Here is an 18,217-nt window from a genome sequence, read left to right on the forward strand (position 1 = left end):
TGTTCGGGAGTTTTCCTCTGGCTTCCTCGTAAAGTCCAAATACATGAATCTGTAGTTAATAAAAGACTGTAAACTGCACATATGTGTGAATGTCTGCTTAGATTGGAGCTGGACGAAGACGCATCGATGGAAGATTACGTTGTAATATTGCCCCCTTGTGGTTGATGTAAATGTGACGAGAGAAAAGGAGGAAGCTTGATTGGAAATCAAACTTTGACGTTTCTGTTACTTTAAATAAGTACAAATAAAGCAGGATATGGAAAAAAAAAATCTCTTTATTATGTTGAATTTATTCCTTAAGCAGTTTACATAAAGTACAAAACATAGAGACGCGCTCTATGTTCCCGTTTCACACTTCTGGGAGCCGCCGTGGTTTTGACATCCAGAGTTCTGGCACTTCAACTCGACTTTCCAGTCGTACGTCAGTGAGATGTGGTGTGTTGAAGCAGGTCTGTGACGACCGCAGCAGTAATCACTCTGACAACAGCCGGAGATTAAAAGAAGAACATCGGCAATAAACCTTCTTCAACTGGTAAGAGTCTGTGTGAGTCTGTGTGTGTGAGGCCAAGACTGAAGACGTTTGATTGGTCGACGGCTCAGAGCCTCAACGACGTCCAGAAACTATTATAAATACATCAAGAGGGTCCCGACGCTGCCAGGGGAGACATCTCACACACACACACACACACACACACACACACACACACACACACACACACACACACACACACACACACACACACACACACACACACACACACACACACACACACACACACACACACACACACACACACACACACACACACACGTTTACATGACGTTTTCACGTGAAACCACTAATCTTTTGTTGTGTTTTGAGGTTTTTTTTTGTGCTTGTATACGCCATTGTTGTTGTTGTTGTTTCAAGTCTTTGAAAACAGTTTTCAAAGTACATTGCTGAAACTCCCCGCTCTGTTTACGCGCTCATCCGTTTCCCGTTCAGGAAAGTTTGACAGTTTAGACGGCAACAATTTTTGAAAACAATCGCCGTCGGCACGCAAACACCAGCAACAATGAAAAGGCTGCGGTTTGCTTGTCACACAGGCAGCAGGTGTCCGGCGCAGCAGCCGTAATGTAGAGGCAGGCGGAGACGAGGACGACACTCGGTGTAAACACACCCGGCATCTGCTGCATGGAAGAAATGTACCTGCGTGCGATCCGTGTGTTGTTCATGTGCACTTTGCTGGAGAAGGGCTGTCAAACACTCGGGAACCTCGCATTGATATCGATCCGCTCGCACATGTGCAGAGCAACTGCTGAGTGACACTGGAGCGTTCATGTGTGTTGTCGTCGATATTTTGGTGAAGCTGCGCATTCCCAGTTTACGCCCGGGGCGTTTTGAACTCATGGAAGCCGAAATATGACGTTTTTCAGCCAAGTTTTCAAAGAAGTTCACCGTTTTCACTTGGTATCGTCGTGTAAAGAGGGAAAACGTGCAGAGCTAATACTTTTACTGTGCAAGTAGATCCAAAACATTAACAGTGGAGGAGTCTATATTGCTGCTTGTGTTATTTGAATTTAACAATGTCAATTTCACCAACGTGTACATTGAGTTCACCATCATCTGGATCACAACCTTGTCAACTTTCTTATATTCACCAGATACTGTGCCAGCTTATTGTAGTCTATGATGAAGAAAGACAGTGTAAAGGAGCTTGAATGTTTATATGTTACTGTGACCTGGCAGGTTATAATAAATATCACTGTCTGAATGTGAAAGTTCTCTGGAAGAAAAAAAAAAAGGAAGAAAAAGGGGAAAAACAATGCAGTTTCCAGTCGTTTGCTGTGTAAACATGGCTTAAACCAGTGTGTTGGCCTTGTAAGAGAATGGAGAGCATCCAGGAAGTGCCATGTATTCAACGTGATGATGTGGGAGTAAACTACAGCTGAATCAGCTCCAGCTTCCTGCAGCCTTCAGTTAAATAAAGCAGGTACAGACGACGGACGGAGTGACAAACGCAGTCTGTTTCAGTTTAAAACTCATTCAAGACGTATAAAACTCTGTGGATAAGCAGCCACTCCTTTGGCCCTCGACGGACGCTCAACGTGGAGGAGATTTAGGAGGAGAAGAGGAAGAGAAGGAGAAGAGGAAGAGAATGTATCCTCCCTGCGGCGTTGCTGAGTGGCTGTGTGGGAACCTGGTGACGCTGCGGATTCTCCTCATGCCTGCAGAAGCTGGCCCGCCAGGGCAGGGCTGCGCTCCCGGATCAGGGCCGAGGCCATCTCAGCGACCTTGGACACCGACCTCTCCCAGAGATCCTCATCCTGCGAGAGAGAGAGAGCGAGAGAGAGAAAGAGAGAGAGATGGAGTCGCACAGTGAGATCATTTGTTCGTGAAATTACGCAAAGGCACGGCAGCAAGGAAAAAAAAAAAAATCCCTCACAGATTCCGTTTTGTTCACTTTCATCTCTCCTCTCACGACTCCATCCGAGTCCTGCCAAAGCTTCTCCACCAGTTAGCGTTAGCCGCCGGTTCAAACAGAGTCAGACCATCGCCATGTTGTTCCACTTGTAATAATGGGGAGTGAAAACCAGGCTGGTCAGGAGGAAGTGACAACATCCACCAACGCCACTGACAAATTCCATGTTTTGAATTTACGTTCACACGTCCCGCAAAGAGGGGGGGGGTCCCCGTTTGAGTCAGCTGGAAGCTCAAATAAACACGCCACGAGATGAATGGTGATCCAGCAGCACCACATTTAACTGGATTGTAAGAATCACAGATTCTGGAGGAATTTTCCCCGACTCCCTTCTTATTTCATGGCGTCTTTAATCAAACAGGCGGAAGCAATTTTCTGAGCGGAGGAGCTAAACGCCGCAGGATTAAAGCATGTTGACTCTCCTTTTTCTCCGAGGAAAGTTAATGTGGAGTCCTCTGAAGCTCGTCAACCAATGAAGGCCGAGCTTTGGAGATTGATGGTCCATGGTATTGGGCAGATCTACATCAAGCAACACATGGAGATTAAAAAAAAAAAAAAAAAAAAGCGAGGCCATTCGATCAGCGTGTCTGAACCACTGTTGTGGTTGTTTTGGTTTCGTGATTCCTCTCCTCTGTATCTCTTTATTCTCCTTTTTTTCCCCCTCTCTCTCGCCACACAACTCACTTTTAATGGTTTTCACTCCCCTGACTTCATTCCTCGGGGTACAGCGACTCCCCACTTTGATTTAGCTCCTCGCTGAGGCCTAAAAGTGACCCGTTTCCCCCCCGGCTCGGTTCCTCACACAGATTTATGTGTCATGCTCTACCTGCACTTCTTCATAAATGAACGGTGGACTTTTAATAAGGCTTTTGATGTAGCAGCGAGCATGAAAGGGAGAAAGAAATATGAAACAAGATGCGGCGCTCACCACAGAAGACGACCGAGAGGAGAAGACGAAGGTCTGGGATAAATTTGAGTTCATGCGATGAAACTAACTGATTTAAATTACGATTTTTCTTTTTGTCTGGTGCAGCAGACATAATGAAACTCATTTATTGAGCTCCTTGTGCAATGAGACATCATGTAACATCATGTAAGATAACAATGTTTTTTAGTGCGTGTGTGTGTTTTCATTGCAATCGACCAACTGCAACGAAAAAAGAAGCGTTTTTCACTTTGAGGCATTTTTCCCACTGGGAAGTGGGACCTTTCCAATTCCCTACAAATTTCAATTAACGTATCAGCACATCATGTCATAGTAATATTGCTTAAAGGCCAAATTTTCTTAAGTTAAGAAGAAAACCATCAAAATGAAGAACAAGACATTGTGAGTTCATTATAATACACTGTGCTTTAACGTCTCATATACTCTTTTACTGGTTTTGAGAAGGATTCAAGAAGGAAATCCATGTTGTGAAACTTGTAGAAATGTTTGAATTCATAATTGTATTTGACAACAGATTTGCGTGAGACTTAAAAGCCGCAAAAGATTTTCCGCTGTCGGTTTGCAACCATTTTTTTTTTTTTAACCAATTCTCAAAACGCTGGCTTTCCTATCGTAGGATAAAATAATTTAAGACGGCTTTTAATCTTCTAACATCCACAAAGTGGAAAACAAAGACTAAATCCCCCTAAAATGACAAAATATGGATGATTTGTGATCCGGAACATTCGTTTTAGCACTTCTCTGGGTCTGGCTTCCAAATGCGGCTCGTTGTCAACGGTTTCATCCATCTGGAGCTGAAAGAGAGCCCAGTCTAACTCCGCCTGTCCCGTCTCGACCCCGTGGCCCGACTCCACGGGACGGCTCTGAAGCCCTCCCAGCTTGAGCGGGGCTCGGACCGGAGGGCGACGAGGTGTGGGAGCGACGGGCGTGGAATCGGCCCTGACCGTGGTTAATGGGAGCAAGAGAGCCCCGATCCAGAACTCCTGGAGCACTCGCTCCTAATCAGAACCAGCGCAGGGAGAATCGGATGACACTGATTTTCCACACCGACGGACTGAAGGAGGAACCGAGGCTCTGGAGTACAGATCAGCCACTGCATTGATTGAAGCAAACAGGGGGAGGAATTCAAACACGATAGCATTGAATGCATTCCAGAGGCATTCAAATTATTCTTTTTTAAGGATGCCTTCAAATATACAGTTTATTCAACCTTTAACGAATCAAGTCAAGAGGATGGAAAGAAAAACAAGTAGGGCTTTCTAGTTCTTCCCCAGCGTGTTCCCAACTCGTTGTTCTGTGGCTTAATCGCCGCTACGAGATGGGCCAGTACATCTGTAAGCAGTCTGACGGCACCGGGTTGACACGCACATCTTCGGGAACATGCGTCAGTTCGTTGGTGATCGCTCAGGAGGAGAAGAAAAAACTCTGAAAAAAAAAAAAAATCTCCTGGTAGATCTGATTGCATCTTTTCATTGTTTATCAGATGAAAGCATTCCGTTTTATTGTTATCTTAAAGCAATTACAAACCTCACACGGAATGTATCTTGAGACGTTGCATGTGTTTGGAGGCGCTCGAAGGCCGCCGGGATGATGGATGCGATGTGCGCGAGCGGCGACTCATTACCACCCACGAGGACTCGCGGGGATTTGTGGGAAAGTCGCGAAAATCTTTTGCGTGTCAGGCATATTAAAGACAGCTACGGCCATCGAGCCACAGCTAATGACTTTTCTTATTAAAAAAAATAAATAAAACGCAAGTTTGCATGCGGAAAATATATTAAAAAAAAATTTCAGTCAAGATCACCAAGGAGGATCAAAGTTTCAGGCCTAAACTCCAGTGTTCAATTATCCCCCAATACGAGGCCTTTGAAATATGAATCATGCTTCATAAAACAGCATTTATTAAATCAAGTAGTTGCTTCGCACAGTGGAACACAAACAAGAGTTTTTCGGGCTCCATCCACTCCACAGCCTCCAGTCGTCACAAGCGCCACTCAGACTTCAAACGGGGCCGAGGGAAGAGTCGCGGGGGGAAAAGGGTCGAGTTACTCCACAACAGCGAACTGCGAGGCCTCGAGAGAGAGAGAGAGAGAGAGAGAGAGATTTGCATATTGAGTCGCTTTCGGGCTGAAATCTATACGACTTAAGAGACGTGCTAATTGATTGAGGAGCCAGTCTTGTGAGCAGACGTGCTTGACGGACAGGATGTGGCGACTCTCCTGAGCCGGACTCGGCCGCCTTTGGGCGAGGGTGGCCCCGCCGCCGTCTCCTGGCGGGAGCATCCAGGACGGCCACAGCAGGTACTTTTTACTGCCTCGTTGTCACGAAAGAGAGAACTCGTGCTCTGCCCGCGTAGACGCTTTAATCGTGCGTGCCCCGATTAAAGTGGAACGTGATCCTGGTAGGATTTGTATGTCTCCGGATTTCCATCCTCATCGGAGCCGTTTGTCCTCCAGCAGTCGACTGAGACGCTTTCCCCGCATCTCCTCCGCACGAATATGGAGAAACCAGGGCGCTTGAGGCGGAGTATTTCTCACTGTGGTAGCAATTAGACAGGTACTGTGGGGCATTTGGAAAGACATGAGAAGAGGAAAAAAAAAAAAAAAAAAAAACCTGAAGTGAAGACATGAACTTTGATATTAAACCCAGGAAGGGATTAGTCTGATTGATAGTCCTATTTAAGCTAATGGGCGCTGCTCACCTGTTTACAATGTGGAATTCATCTCCAGATGTTCCGAAGACATGAACATTTCTTGCGGGCCAAAGCCTAAGTGCAGTCCAGAGGAGGGTATTTCATTTTATTTTAAAAGCACCGGCTTTTATGAGATTCACTTCACCACTATTAGACGTGAGGGAGCCTCACTTTCCACTTCATAATGACGAACTGCCGCGAATCCTCACTTTAAAGGATTCCGCTGCCAAAAGTATCATCGTTTATTCACATTAGCTGGACGTACTATCATCACCAGCCTGCGCCATTGTAAATGGGATTGTGACACATTTACATTTTGAAAGGCGGCACTCGTTTCCACTGGCGGCGGAATCTGCTCCATCCATTACTGACGCATCCAATCCCTTGGTGGCCTCGATGGCGTTCATGTAGACAGATTTTATATTTGAAAATGTCGACTGTCAGCAAACAATATATGAACCGGTGTCGAGGGGAAAATACCACTGGATACGAATCACAGATGGACTTTTGGAGACTTTAGGGGTGTAACTTAGCTTCTTTTTTTTTTTTTGAGTTTGTAAAACAAAACCTTGATTCCACTCCAGGAGAGGAATCACATCATAAAACTAGAAATGCACTGGGAAAGCGCCGAGGCCAGCTGTCCGCTCTCGTTTGATATACGAATCTGCAACAGCGAGCACTTTATACGTCTGGATATATTTTCGAACTCGTGATGATTGTAAATATCTGTGAGCGGCCACGTCTTACACCCAACACAGAGTTAGGCAAGCAGCTACTTTGCGACGACATTTTAGCTTCAGACAACCGGGACATCGCTTTTTTAGTACAATGCATTGACTCACAGCATTCAAACACTTCATTCAGAGTTATTATATAAGTATTGTGAGACGCTGCAGCTGCGTTTGTTGCCTGCTGTTGTTTGTGCATCATCAAACAACAGCAAGGCTCTACATGTGCATCTCCAAACATCACAGTGATGATACCTTCTGACTGCACATGAATGCACCACAAGAATTTGCGTGCTTTTCTTGACTTTATACAAGTAAGCTGCACATGTGTGGGAAAGTCTGCGTTTTTGCAAAAACACAGTATCCGTGCAATGTCAATTTAAATAAAGTGGGATACTCTGCATTGCTTGTTCCGTCCATTTACCCGGCATTGATTGTAATTTTTTTTAACGTGGGAAAGTCCATTTTATTTAAAAAGCATCAACTGACCAACATTGTGTTCAATGTGATTTATTTTTTCCCCCCAAAACTGCAGTGTGATAATGTGGCCACAGCCAAAAACTGCAAATCATGGGAGGCAAAAGCCGTTTTCTATACTGCTGCCTAAAAGGCAATCATGTAATAATTTTCTATATAGTAATACTCTTGGTATTTGTTTTTCTGGGTCTGTCACAAAGTTTGTTTTTGTCCATATTGCAATCCAATCTGGTGCAATGTGGCCACATTTAAAGTGACGTTGTGTGTCTCATGTCTTTTAGTGTATTAGAATACTGCGCAATCAAATGTAACACATCTGGAACATCCATTGGTTTTGTGTGAATTGCTACGATAACATGATTAGTGTTTTTCCACCCAAAACACACTTCAAGTGCGACTGTGTGCAGAAGTGATACGATGCAAATAAAGGATTGTGAACTGTAAAGCAATACTAGTGTGAAAGAAACTGTTATTTATTATCATTTATTGATGTAATATATCAGACCAAAGTGTCCGGGGGTTAATTAAGATGAATAATAAGCCGTGTATCTGCATGATGAGTTGGACCTCCTGGTCCATGTTACTCCCTCCTGCCAAGATTAATAAAAATCTGACAGCTGTTTTTTTTTTTCCTGTAATGCAGTTAACAAAATGACAAACAAACCACAGTGAAGACATAATCTCCATGGCGAAGGTGATTCAGTAACAGCATTGTTTAAATGCATAAACAATGTTTGTGTGTCGTCCTGTGACCGACTCGGCAGTGAGTTGAGGCAAAATCTTCTCGATCACTCCCATGTGCATAAAAACACAAACACATGCGGCGGCCTTGTTATTCCAGCGCTGCGACCACAAGTTTATGGAATGGAACTTCAATCATTAGCGTCCATTTTTGCTTACTGTTTAAAGGGTGGATGGTGACAAGTCATGAGGCGACAGGTCTTTGAAACACTGAGCGGGGGGGGGGGGGGGGGGACGGCGGAGGGGCGGAGGGTGGAGCGGACCACACAACCAGCAATCCTCCGGCTCTGTTCTTTTAAATGCCACTGATGCAGGCGACCTTTCCATGTGAGAGGAGCGCACAGCGCCACCTCCGCCACACAAGAAGGGCCGGCTTTGAAGCCCAAAGGTTTTCAGGTAATTAGGACCTTTTGCAGTGGCAATTTGCACGCTGCTGTCACTCTCCTGAGCCCCGAGGACTGCCGCTGCTGCCGCTGCCGCTGCTGAGGGTTTCCACTTTGTTCCCTTCATGACGCGCCAGCCACCGGGTCCTAATAGAAAAACAGCTTATGGAAAAGGCCTGGCAAGCGGATGGAGCCAAGAGCACTGGAAAGACTTGTCAGAGTCACACCAGCTACCATAACTAAATAGGCCAGGAACATTTAGAAAGTTTTTACCACCTCATTTCATCATTCTAACATTTTACCATCCCTGTATATTTTTTTTGTTCCCTGTGACATGTCGGCGTTGCTGCACAAATGGTGGTAACATCCACTTGAGGGCAGTATCTCAACTCGGGCTAAGGCGTCAGAAGCTCAAACCACCATCTAATGTGAGCTTCCCTTCACATTGCCCTCACTTTCTGCTCCTTAATAGATGAAGTAACTTTTCAGACAGAGAAAAAAAAAAAAAAAAAAAAAAAGTCTCCCCGAATGACCTGAGCGCTGAATCCCAGAGACGCAACACTGCGAAACCCATCCAGAGCTCCGGTCTGAGAGAGGATAGTGTTTCGGGGCTTCTGACAGCTCGTCCCTGAGTGGGTATTGTGGCACCCCCCCCCCCCCCAATCTCCACCGTGTATCACTGAAGACAGGCAGTAGCCCGGGGCTAAAGTGACACCAGAGAAGAGGATAGCAGGTTCAATTACTGGTCAGTCCAAAAGTCTGATTAAAGCTGTGCATTTTACACTACTGGGGCCGTGGAGAGCGGTGACAGAGGACTGGGCAGGTTTTAAGAGGGTCACGGTCTCGTCCTGGGCAGAAAGCACAGACTTAATAATGTAATCAGTGAGACGACAATCTAGAACAGGGGCGTCAAACTCATTTTCACCGAAGGCCACATCAGCACCGTGGTTGCCCTCAAAGGGCCAAATGTAAAAGTTACCACAGATTTACTGCTGCAAGGACGAGGACTGCAGTGTGTCTGTGCTGTAGAACCATTCTAGTGGTGGTGGTGGTGGTGGTGGGGGGTTATGATAGGTGAAAACACAAACCCAATCACATTTCTTGTGAGGATTTGTAAGAGAGCAGATGCTTAAATGTTTATCCGACTCAACACCACAACCCAGTTTGAGAGTAGCTTGAATGACTGGACTGAGAAACTCTCGACACTCACGAATGGAAAACATCGGCGACCGCCTGAAAACAAACGACTCAATGATGAAAAAAGAAGTGCATAAAACGCCAGCCAGTCATTTTTTTTTTTTAGTGCATTAATATCCGCAGAGAGCACATTTAACCATCTGACACATCAATCCAAACAGTTTTAATATTTACAGCTGTGCTTCGGGTCACGACAACCTTCAAAGCGCGAATCAGGAGAATTACGACAGCGACATTGGTATTATTTTGCACTGCCTACAGATGAAACGTCTCTATGGACTGTGTCTTTATTGAATATTACAAAGGCATTTGCCTGTTGCCTGAATGTCTGTATTTCAGATGCCCGTGTCGTTCCCACTCTGCCTCACGTCTTCTGAAAGGGACGCTAATGAAGGAAAAAGAATTAGTCTCTTCCTCATGCCACTTTTGTGCGGCTTCCTCAGACTTTCCAAAAGTTGCTCACGGACTTTGAAAAAAAAAAAAAAAAAAACATAAAAAAAAAAGAGAAACCTTTTGTATTGATAACTGCTTTTCAGAGTCTATTGAGAGAACACTACTCCTTCATGGTACATTGGTAAAGCTCTATCAACACGGGTTTCCAAAATATCCTGTCTCGGGGCGTCCATCGGGCAAACAAAGCAGTTTGCTGGTCATGTCTAATGTACGACTTCTTTCTTCAGAGAAGGCGAGCCCTGCTGAGAATGGGACTCTGAGGGGGTCTGTACTTCCAGTGGATGCCTTCGAGTGAGAACGTTTTCCAACGCGCTCTGGTGAGAGATGACTTTGTTTGAATTCGACTCAGCGAAAGACGTAGCTCAAAACAGCACGCAGAACAATGGCTCCTCAGATGAGGAGGTATGAAAGCATGAAGGCATGGGTGGGATTTATGAACTGGGACATACCGATTGCTACGTGCGGTGGAGAGAGAGAGACCCACAAGCAGATGGACTCGCTGCAGATGCCTCATTTACTTATCACACCGTATCACTTACAGAAACCCGGGGGGGGGGGGGGGGGGACCCATGAAATACTGCAGGGCATCTAAGGTCGGCTGCAGGTGCAGGAATATCTGACAAAACAGCACATTCATTACTATCTGAGTACTTGAGAGCTGCACGCATGCCGGCCAATGCTCGGGGTGCTCACTTCCATCCAGCACCGGCAGAGATTGCAATCGTGGCAGGCGGTAAGCCAAACATACAAACAGAGGTGCAACAGTGTTTTTGTTCTGCTGTCAAAATACCGGTCGGCGGCAGACTCAACAGCAGGAGGATAAAGTCGTCCATGTGGCCTGACAGATGAAGTGTGAGAACCGCTACTTCAAACTATCAGGACAGATCATTTTGGTTCTTGTCCCTTCAGGAGAAAAACCAACAACTACAAGATTTGAGTTCCACAAACCTTCGTTGAAATTGCATGATTTGGTTAATTTAACAAAATCTTACATTTCCAACAATGCAGGGAATGCGGTGTTAATAGAAGACATGGCATATTATAACTAGCAGCTCTTTTTACTCAATTAAGAGTCTAATTAGCAGCAGAGTATCTCTCAGGTCGGAACATTTTCAAAAATGTGCGTTTTCCACCATTTACACAGAAATGGAGCAAACTCAAAAAGTTGCATTTTCAGTGGCTTCAAGCCCAAAACCGCAATGAAAGTTTTGCACTTTCATTTAAAAACGTCATGTAAACAGAGCTTCAGTTATTTAGGAGATTGTTCTTATGAGAATTCTTTAACAAGGCCGGTCTGACCGGTTACCTTACTCATGTTAAAATCAATGTTGCAGGACGTTTGTCAGATACCACCAAAGGAATTGAAGCAATTGAAATGGTTAAATAGAAATTGGGACAAAGCAAACAAAAGATGGTACATATTTCTGCCTCATGGCAGGTTTGAATTGAGCTTTTTCTCTCTGTGGACAGAGATTACATCCAGGTGCTCTTGTATATTCTAACAACAAGTTCGGTAAATTGGTGACTCATCTGTTAATGTGTGTGTGAGACGAGTGAGATGGTTTGTCCTACTGTCCAAACCCTGTATTAAGTCAGTATACAGAGTACACATGCTGAAAATGTGTATATTTTCACAAAGCCGACAAGTTACAACGGAAAATGACGACAATCTCAACATAAAATGTTTTCTTTGACATTTTTACCATTTGCTTGGTGGTTTAGTGGACCACTGTTGAGCCTCTTGCAGGCCGGTCTTGGCCCACGGGCCTTATGTTTGACACCCCTGGTTTAAGGTAATATCGGTTAAATATTTGCCGGTTTGGCATAATGACCACAGTTTGTTCACATTTTAAAGTTATAGCAACAGACGATGATGACGTCAATGATTCACATACTCACGAGTGCGGAAAGAATTTCAAAATGTTGTTTTTTTTCTCAGACGTCAACATGTGGACACAACATGGAAATGAACATATATGAATTTAAAAACTTTGAGAAATCTGCCGCTGGAGAATCCAAATTGGTAAATGATCAAAGCTCGGCCTTTAAAGAGCAGAGATCTTACCAGTCTTATCTCAAGTTTTAACAGTGTTTTAAGGCATCTGCTGGTACTACCCTTGGTCTTAACTGACTGAATATTATTACACGGCTGTTTTCCACCCCACCCAACAAGACAGGCGTGTGTACCGAGAGGTCCTTGTAAATAAGAGTAGAGCAAGGAAGGTGATTGGCACAATAACAATCTTTGATGATGGCTTGTTAAAAGAAACCATAATCCCTGTAGGGCCATGCTTCCCTGCAACACAACAGGACGGAAACTCAAACCAGAACTACTGTGGGTGGTCAGATACAGCTCAAAACCAAGTGGCAAAACAAACAGACATGTACGTTCTGCCGTTACTCTGTGAGATTGACTGTTTACCAACTAGTTGTGAACTGGCTCACATTCATCTTCCCCAAGAAATAAGTGTTTCAAACACAAATTGTTTCTTGGAATGTCATTTTCTCAGATCGTCTCGTGGAGTCGCATGAAGCCAAACAGAATGCTTCTGGGTCTTTTTAATCTAAGAAATCAAAGCTGGGTAAACACTGCTTTGGTATGTCTAATTCGCTCAGCCAAACTCCGGCGGTCAAGTTTCACACATACCGACACACATCTGGAGCACTCTGGGTATGGCAGATCAAGCTTGATATCCTGCACATGTCAAGGCAGCAAGGCGCTGACCCTCACACTCTACAAATACATCACTAAGGAAGGGAGTGATCCCTGGGCTTCTGTCTGTATGGAGATGTCAGGATTCCTCTCCGGGAGCCAACTGCCTCAATCCATTCTTCCAGGGGGATCTTAAATAATATTTAAAGACATCATTGTCAGAAGAAAGGGGAGTACTTACACTAACAACCAGGGGAAAACGTTGTACGAAGGGACGGGGTGGATGTTGAACTTTTACTCTGATGTTCGGCGCATTTGCCCCGAAGACAGCGCCGGGAAACTCAGAAACCTAACTTTCCAAACCAAAAGCAGCATTGTTAAATGCCACGTCATTTGTTATCTGTGCTGTTCGCTGCAATGTTTTGATGAACTCATCTCGTGTTTGTTCTCTTAAGTGTTTTTGGCTTGTTCAACATTTTCCAGTTTTCACTCAATAAGAATAGAGTAACCAAGGTAACGTTGACATGCAGCGAGATTGATAAAAAAGCTCACTTTCAGAAGTTGTCGGCCACCAGTCATGTATTCATCCGAGCAAAATAAATGGATTTACCAAGAGAAACATTGGTCGTGTAGCGAGACAGCGGAGACAGGAGTCACCCCTGACCTCTCTTGACCCTGCCAGGATGTAAATGCACGGGTGTCACAGCAAGGGCTTCAGTGGCTTGTGTAGGGTTTCAACTGCCTGCCTTGTAGTATATAAACAGGATTAGTCACGTATCTCATCTGACATTAAGAGTGAAAGTTTGCAGAAATACTTTTCCCTTGGCGCCTGGTTTAGGAACCAGGAATATCAAAGCTCTTCCTGACACATGATGCAAAGCTTTTCGACAAGTCCTGATAATGAGTGGCCTCAAGACAAGGTTTTAAACATGACAGCTCTTGGTATGGCAGTATAAGTTAGGCATCAGTCCTAAAAATATCTACAGAATTCATACAAACTGTGAAGATATTTACAGTTGGAATGACATAATCATTGATGTCTTGTATATATTAAAGTGGGTCAATAAGATTGATGGATAATTGAACGGCATCAGCTTACAATAGTTACCAGGAAAACAGATATGTAATGTTTAATAGCTATGGTGGATTTTGAGCTCTTGGTTTGTATGCATTAAAACTAGATTCAAGTTTTAATCTGTGCAAACTAAATAGAACTTGGTTTAACTGTGAATCAAGAAGGGCTGCAAAAAAAACAATGGGCTAAAATCTACTTATTTACTAATAATTGATTTGTATTTAACAAGTTTCTTTCACTGCTTTTAATTGCAGTGAAATGCTAGAGGTGAAGCAGGGACCCATCCAAGATGGCTGCCACACCAACACATCCACTCCAGCATTCTGTCTGTCCTGTAGCATGCTGGATACTGGTACTTGCTTGTTAGCTGGTTAACGACAATAAGAGTCCATGTGTGATGTGTTTAATTCAATTTAAGTAGCCAAAGCAGTGTTTTATACAAAAACGTAACTTTTAGCATCCATTCACCCACAACCTCTGTGTTGTGGTTGTTAAAAAAAAGCAAGAATCCAGCCTAAAATATCCAAATCCAAGCTCAAATCTGTGAGAAGTTCATCAGTTAAAATGTGAACTGTGAGGCTGGACTGTGTTAAAAGCAGTAGAGAAATACACAAATAATTTAGCATGTTTTTTGCTTCCTTCAACGTGTTTACAAACCCTGCAATCTGTGGTGATTCTCCGTCACATTGAACCAGGACGTGGATTGTTAACATACTAATAGGCAAAGTGAGCTGCGTTCACATAATCATACAGCAAATTAGTTTTGCAATATGTTGTCTGGAATGTAATTCAGCACGAAATTCTTCACAAAGCTGTGGGACATTTTCCTCATCTGTACCAGTGTTTTGACGTTTGGTTTTTTTTCTCCATTTGACCACAGGATACAAACAAATCACATGCTCACCAGCTATTTCCATGTCATCTGTTTCATAAGCACCACAGCAATGTTTTGTGGTGGACTAAATTCAGTCCAAAGAATGTAGGATTACAGTTGTCTGAAGAGAACTCACCTACACCTTAAAAAAAAAAAAAAAAAAAACCTTTGAAGGAATCAAAACAGCAGCAGGAATTTTGGCCGTCCACAGTCCAGCACCAACAATGAGGAACTGATATAGTGATGCAGCACTTTTAAAGCCTTGTCATCGCAGGATTCTGGCCTGTTTACAATGTTTTGGTAAAAGCTGTGCTTAAGAGTTCAATCAAACCGCAGCAGAGTTCTTTTACAGGCAGAACAAGAGAGCCACTTTGCAAACAGTCTGACAACACTCATTCAGTTCACACTGAGATTTGGATCAGGGTGGTCAGAATTGACATTACAGCTAAATAAATCGTATTAGCATTTGCTTTAAACGAGCCAAACCTCGTTCCATTGTTGGTGGTGGTATTTTAAGAAATCGTACTCGTCCTTGGAGGGGGTTTCTGGGTCTGACATGAAATGAAGTTACATTTTTGGTGAATATGTTTATGAGTTCTGAACCAGTCCTATTCATTCAAATGTTGTTGTTTTTTTTTTAAATTGCACCTCAACAACAAGAGAGGTCTCTGGGAGGGAATCAAATAAAAGGTAGAGTGACCTCCTGAGAATGTAGTTATGACATGTGGCTCACTCAGAGGATCGACTTTCCATCACAGCCATTTGAGCAACTCCACTGTTGCTCCTGGCCTGTCGACTGACTTCTCCTCATCCCCGTTAAACACCACTCATTTATTCAGCAGAGGACAAGTTAACGGTCGGATTTAGCCGGAGAGATGCCGGGAGTGTGCTAAAACCACAGATATGACAGCCTCTCCCGATCTCCCTTGACCTCGGCGAGAGCACGACTCCACGGGTGTCACAGCAAGATGTTCAGCGGACCGTGTACAGTTTCACCTGTCTGCCTTTCAGACCTGCATCTGAACAGCGAAAGGAGAATAGAATAGGCCTATAGAGTCCTCTCCTTTTCCTCCTCCCTCCCCTCCCCCTTTCTTTTCTTCCCCTCTCTTTTCTTCCCGGCCCGGCTAATCTCTTCTCAGGTTTAGGATTCCCGGTCCGGGCTCTTTGAGGAGGAGGAAATATGGGGTTGGGTAAACATCAGGGCTCTCACTGCGGGGATTACAACACCCATATATCACTGTGACAACTCTCTTTTCAGCGGATGACAAGTCGCCAGGACCCTGTGTGAGAGGGGATCCAATGACACTTCCTATCGCCACTACGGATACTGATAGCGTATACCGTCACCGTTTTCACAACATCATGTCAGTTTACGAGGATCCAGTGTCGGCATATCCTCGGCCAACATCCTTGGTATTGGTTTGAGGTTTTTCGCACTTTGTCGCGCCCACTCTTTCGCTTGTAGGCATCTTTCGGAGAGGTAACAACACAAATGGAAAATGACTCTGAAGAAGTGGCTTTGATCACATTTCTTTTCAGAAAGGCCGCTCTTTATCGGCCATGATTCCATTTCACTCTCTCTTCTTAACGAAGCAAAGGAACATGCGTGGCGGCGTGCTCCTGGGTGCAATGTGCCTTAGCGGCTGGGCGTTCCGCTGAAAAAATGTGGAACTGTCGCCATGCTTCATTTAGAAAAAAACCCCCAGAAAGACACCAGTAAAGGTCAATGAGGTGGATAATTTCCCCCAATTTATTTAAGAAGAACACTGTCCTATGTGCTCATGCCTTTTAACTCGAAAGATTCAAGTTAAATTAGGCAACTGGCTTATCGAAAGTAATGAGTACACCCCAAGATTTGGTCACAGTGAAGCATAATCAAAAGAAAAGAAGTCAGTTGTTCCTTACGCCGGCGTGCCGCTGATAACAACCAGTCATGTCAAAGCAGAAGATGAAATCATGCAGGGCGGCGCAGAAGGCAACAGTAATTTATGAAGCATTAGCTTAAACAATGACATGAAAATTTGGAAAACACACGTAACATTGATATCATGACATGCCCATTCTTAAATTTTTTTAAGGAAAGCATAAGGCACCAAACCTTTAGTCACGGCTTCTTCTCATGCAGTTTATACATTGTGTAAACAGCTTCTACATAAGAAGTGAAGCCAGAATATGAAGCTCTATAAGCTTGTATACTGGCAACAGATGCGGGTCAATGGATCTTTGAAATTTGCAGTTGAATTCTGCAAAGTAAACTTGTCTGACTGAATAAATATTGTTCTTCGGCTTCCCATGACGGCCTGGCATAAATCCACTGATGCCAAGTTGCCTCTGAACACATTTCTCATAATATTTACTCAGTTTAGGCTTTTAACCACAATTTCCTGACACCTTTAGCGTGTTGTTTTTGTTTAAGCAAATGTCAGCATCAGTTATTTGAAGTAGAAAGAAACCTACCGACGAGATGCAAAGTTACATTCACATATATGTTTTATATCACTTACCAGATGCAACTCATCTCAGACACATCCAATTTGAATACTGCAGTTATGACCGGCTTCACATAGTGCTGCATGGAAACGCTCACTTCTAATTTCCCCCCAGCTTTAGGTGCAATTTCTGATCTTATGTTTGTTTTCTTGCATTTTCAAGTCCTTTGTACGTCTCTTTTCTTTCCCACTGAACTTGTTTCAGGTCACTGCAGCTTCCCGTTTTTTGCACTCTGCATTGCCGAGCCAATAGGTTTGTTCGTCCTGAACGCAGACTCTGGTGCGTTTTGAACCATGTAAGAAGTCAACAAGACATGAATAAAAAATAACTCGACAGTCGAAACATCTGCCGGAATTCGTCCATTGCACACGCCGACACCGATGACGAGTCTGTGTTTTGTCTGTTTATGGATTTCTTTGATCTGCGCTGTATTAATACTTCAATCAAAGTCGATTAAAACGACGCCAGCGTTTGTTTGGAGGTGAACTGAGACCTTCTTTCCAAACAGTCTCGGTCCACTTGTTTGGTGCACATCAGAGTTCGGACAGCGAACCGGACACGTGTGAACTTGTCTTGAAACAGTGTGCTGCAGGTCCGGGAAACATCAGGCGGTTTGTATTAGCATTAAATGTTAAAAAATGTCATGGTGAAAAACCTTTGGTAAAGTTCAGTGCATTTGCAGAACAGTGTGATATGTTTTTCCCCCCATTATAATCACACACTGGATTCTTTTCCTTAGATTGACTAAGTGGTTCGAATCATCTCACCATGAAGGATTTATTTAACATCCATGGGAAGATTAGACGGTTCTAGCTAAAATAAAGCTTGTAGCCTCCTGTAGTTGTTTTTAGATTTCCGTTGGATTTCATTTTAAATAAACAACACACGCTGTGGTATTTGGTCTTCTTAGCTTTGGAGCTGGTGCCAGGTATAGTTTTCACCTTTCAGATCTCGAGGTACGGCATATTTTCACATTTAACTAAAACAAGTCCCCCTGGGCTCAGATTTCACATTTAATGCTCAATATAAACATCTCAGAGAAATGT

At 43.9% G+C, this 18,217-nt stretch overlaps 1 protein-coding gene across 2 annotated transcripts in view; it reads right to left on the reverse strand.

Moving 5' to 3' along the window:
• Positions 1-1,091: 1,091 nt before the first annotated feature.
• The window catches only part of crppa (CDP-L-ribitol pyrophosphorylase A), a 54,201-nt gene continuing 37,075 nt past the window's right edge, over positions 1,092-18,217 (reverse strand). For both annotated transcript variants that reach the window (XM_080501347.1, XM_080501346.1), the window contains one exon: positions 1,092-2,307. In XM_080501347.1, coding sequence (XP_080357473.1) covers positions 2,203-2,307 — 105 coding nt within the window. In that variant the 3' untranslated portion in view covers positions 1,092-2,202. The remainder of the gene's footprint in view (positions 2,308-18,217) is intronic.

The sequence above is a fragment of the Blennius ocellaris genome, assembly GCF_963422515.1.
Source record: "Blennius ocellaris genome assembly, chromosome: 8".
Taxonomy (NCBI): domain Eukaryota; kingdom Metazoa; phylum Chordata; class Actinopteri; order Blenniiformes; family Blenniidae; genus Blennius; species Blennius ocellaris.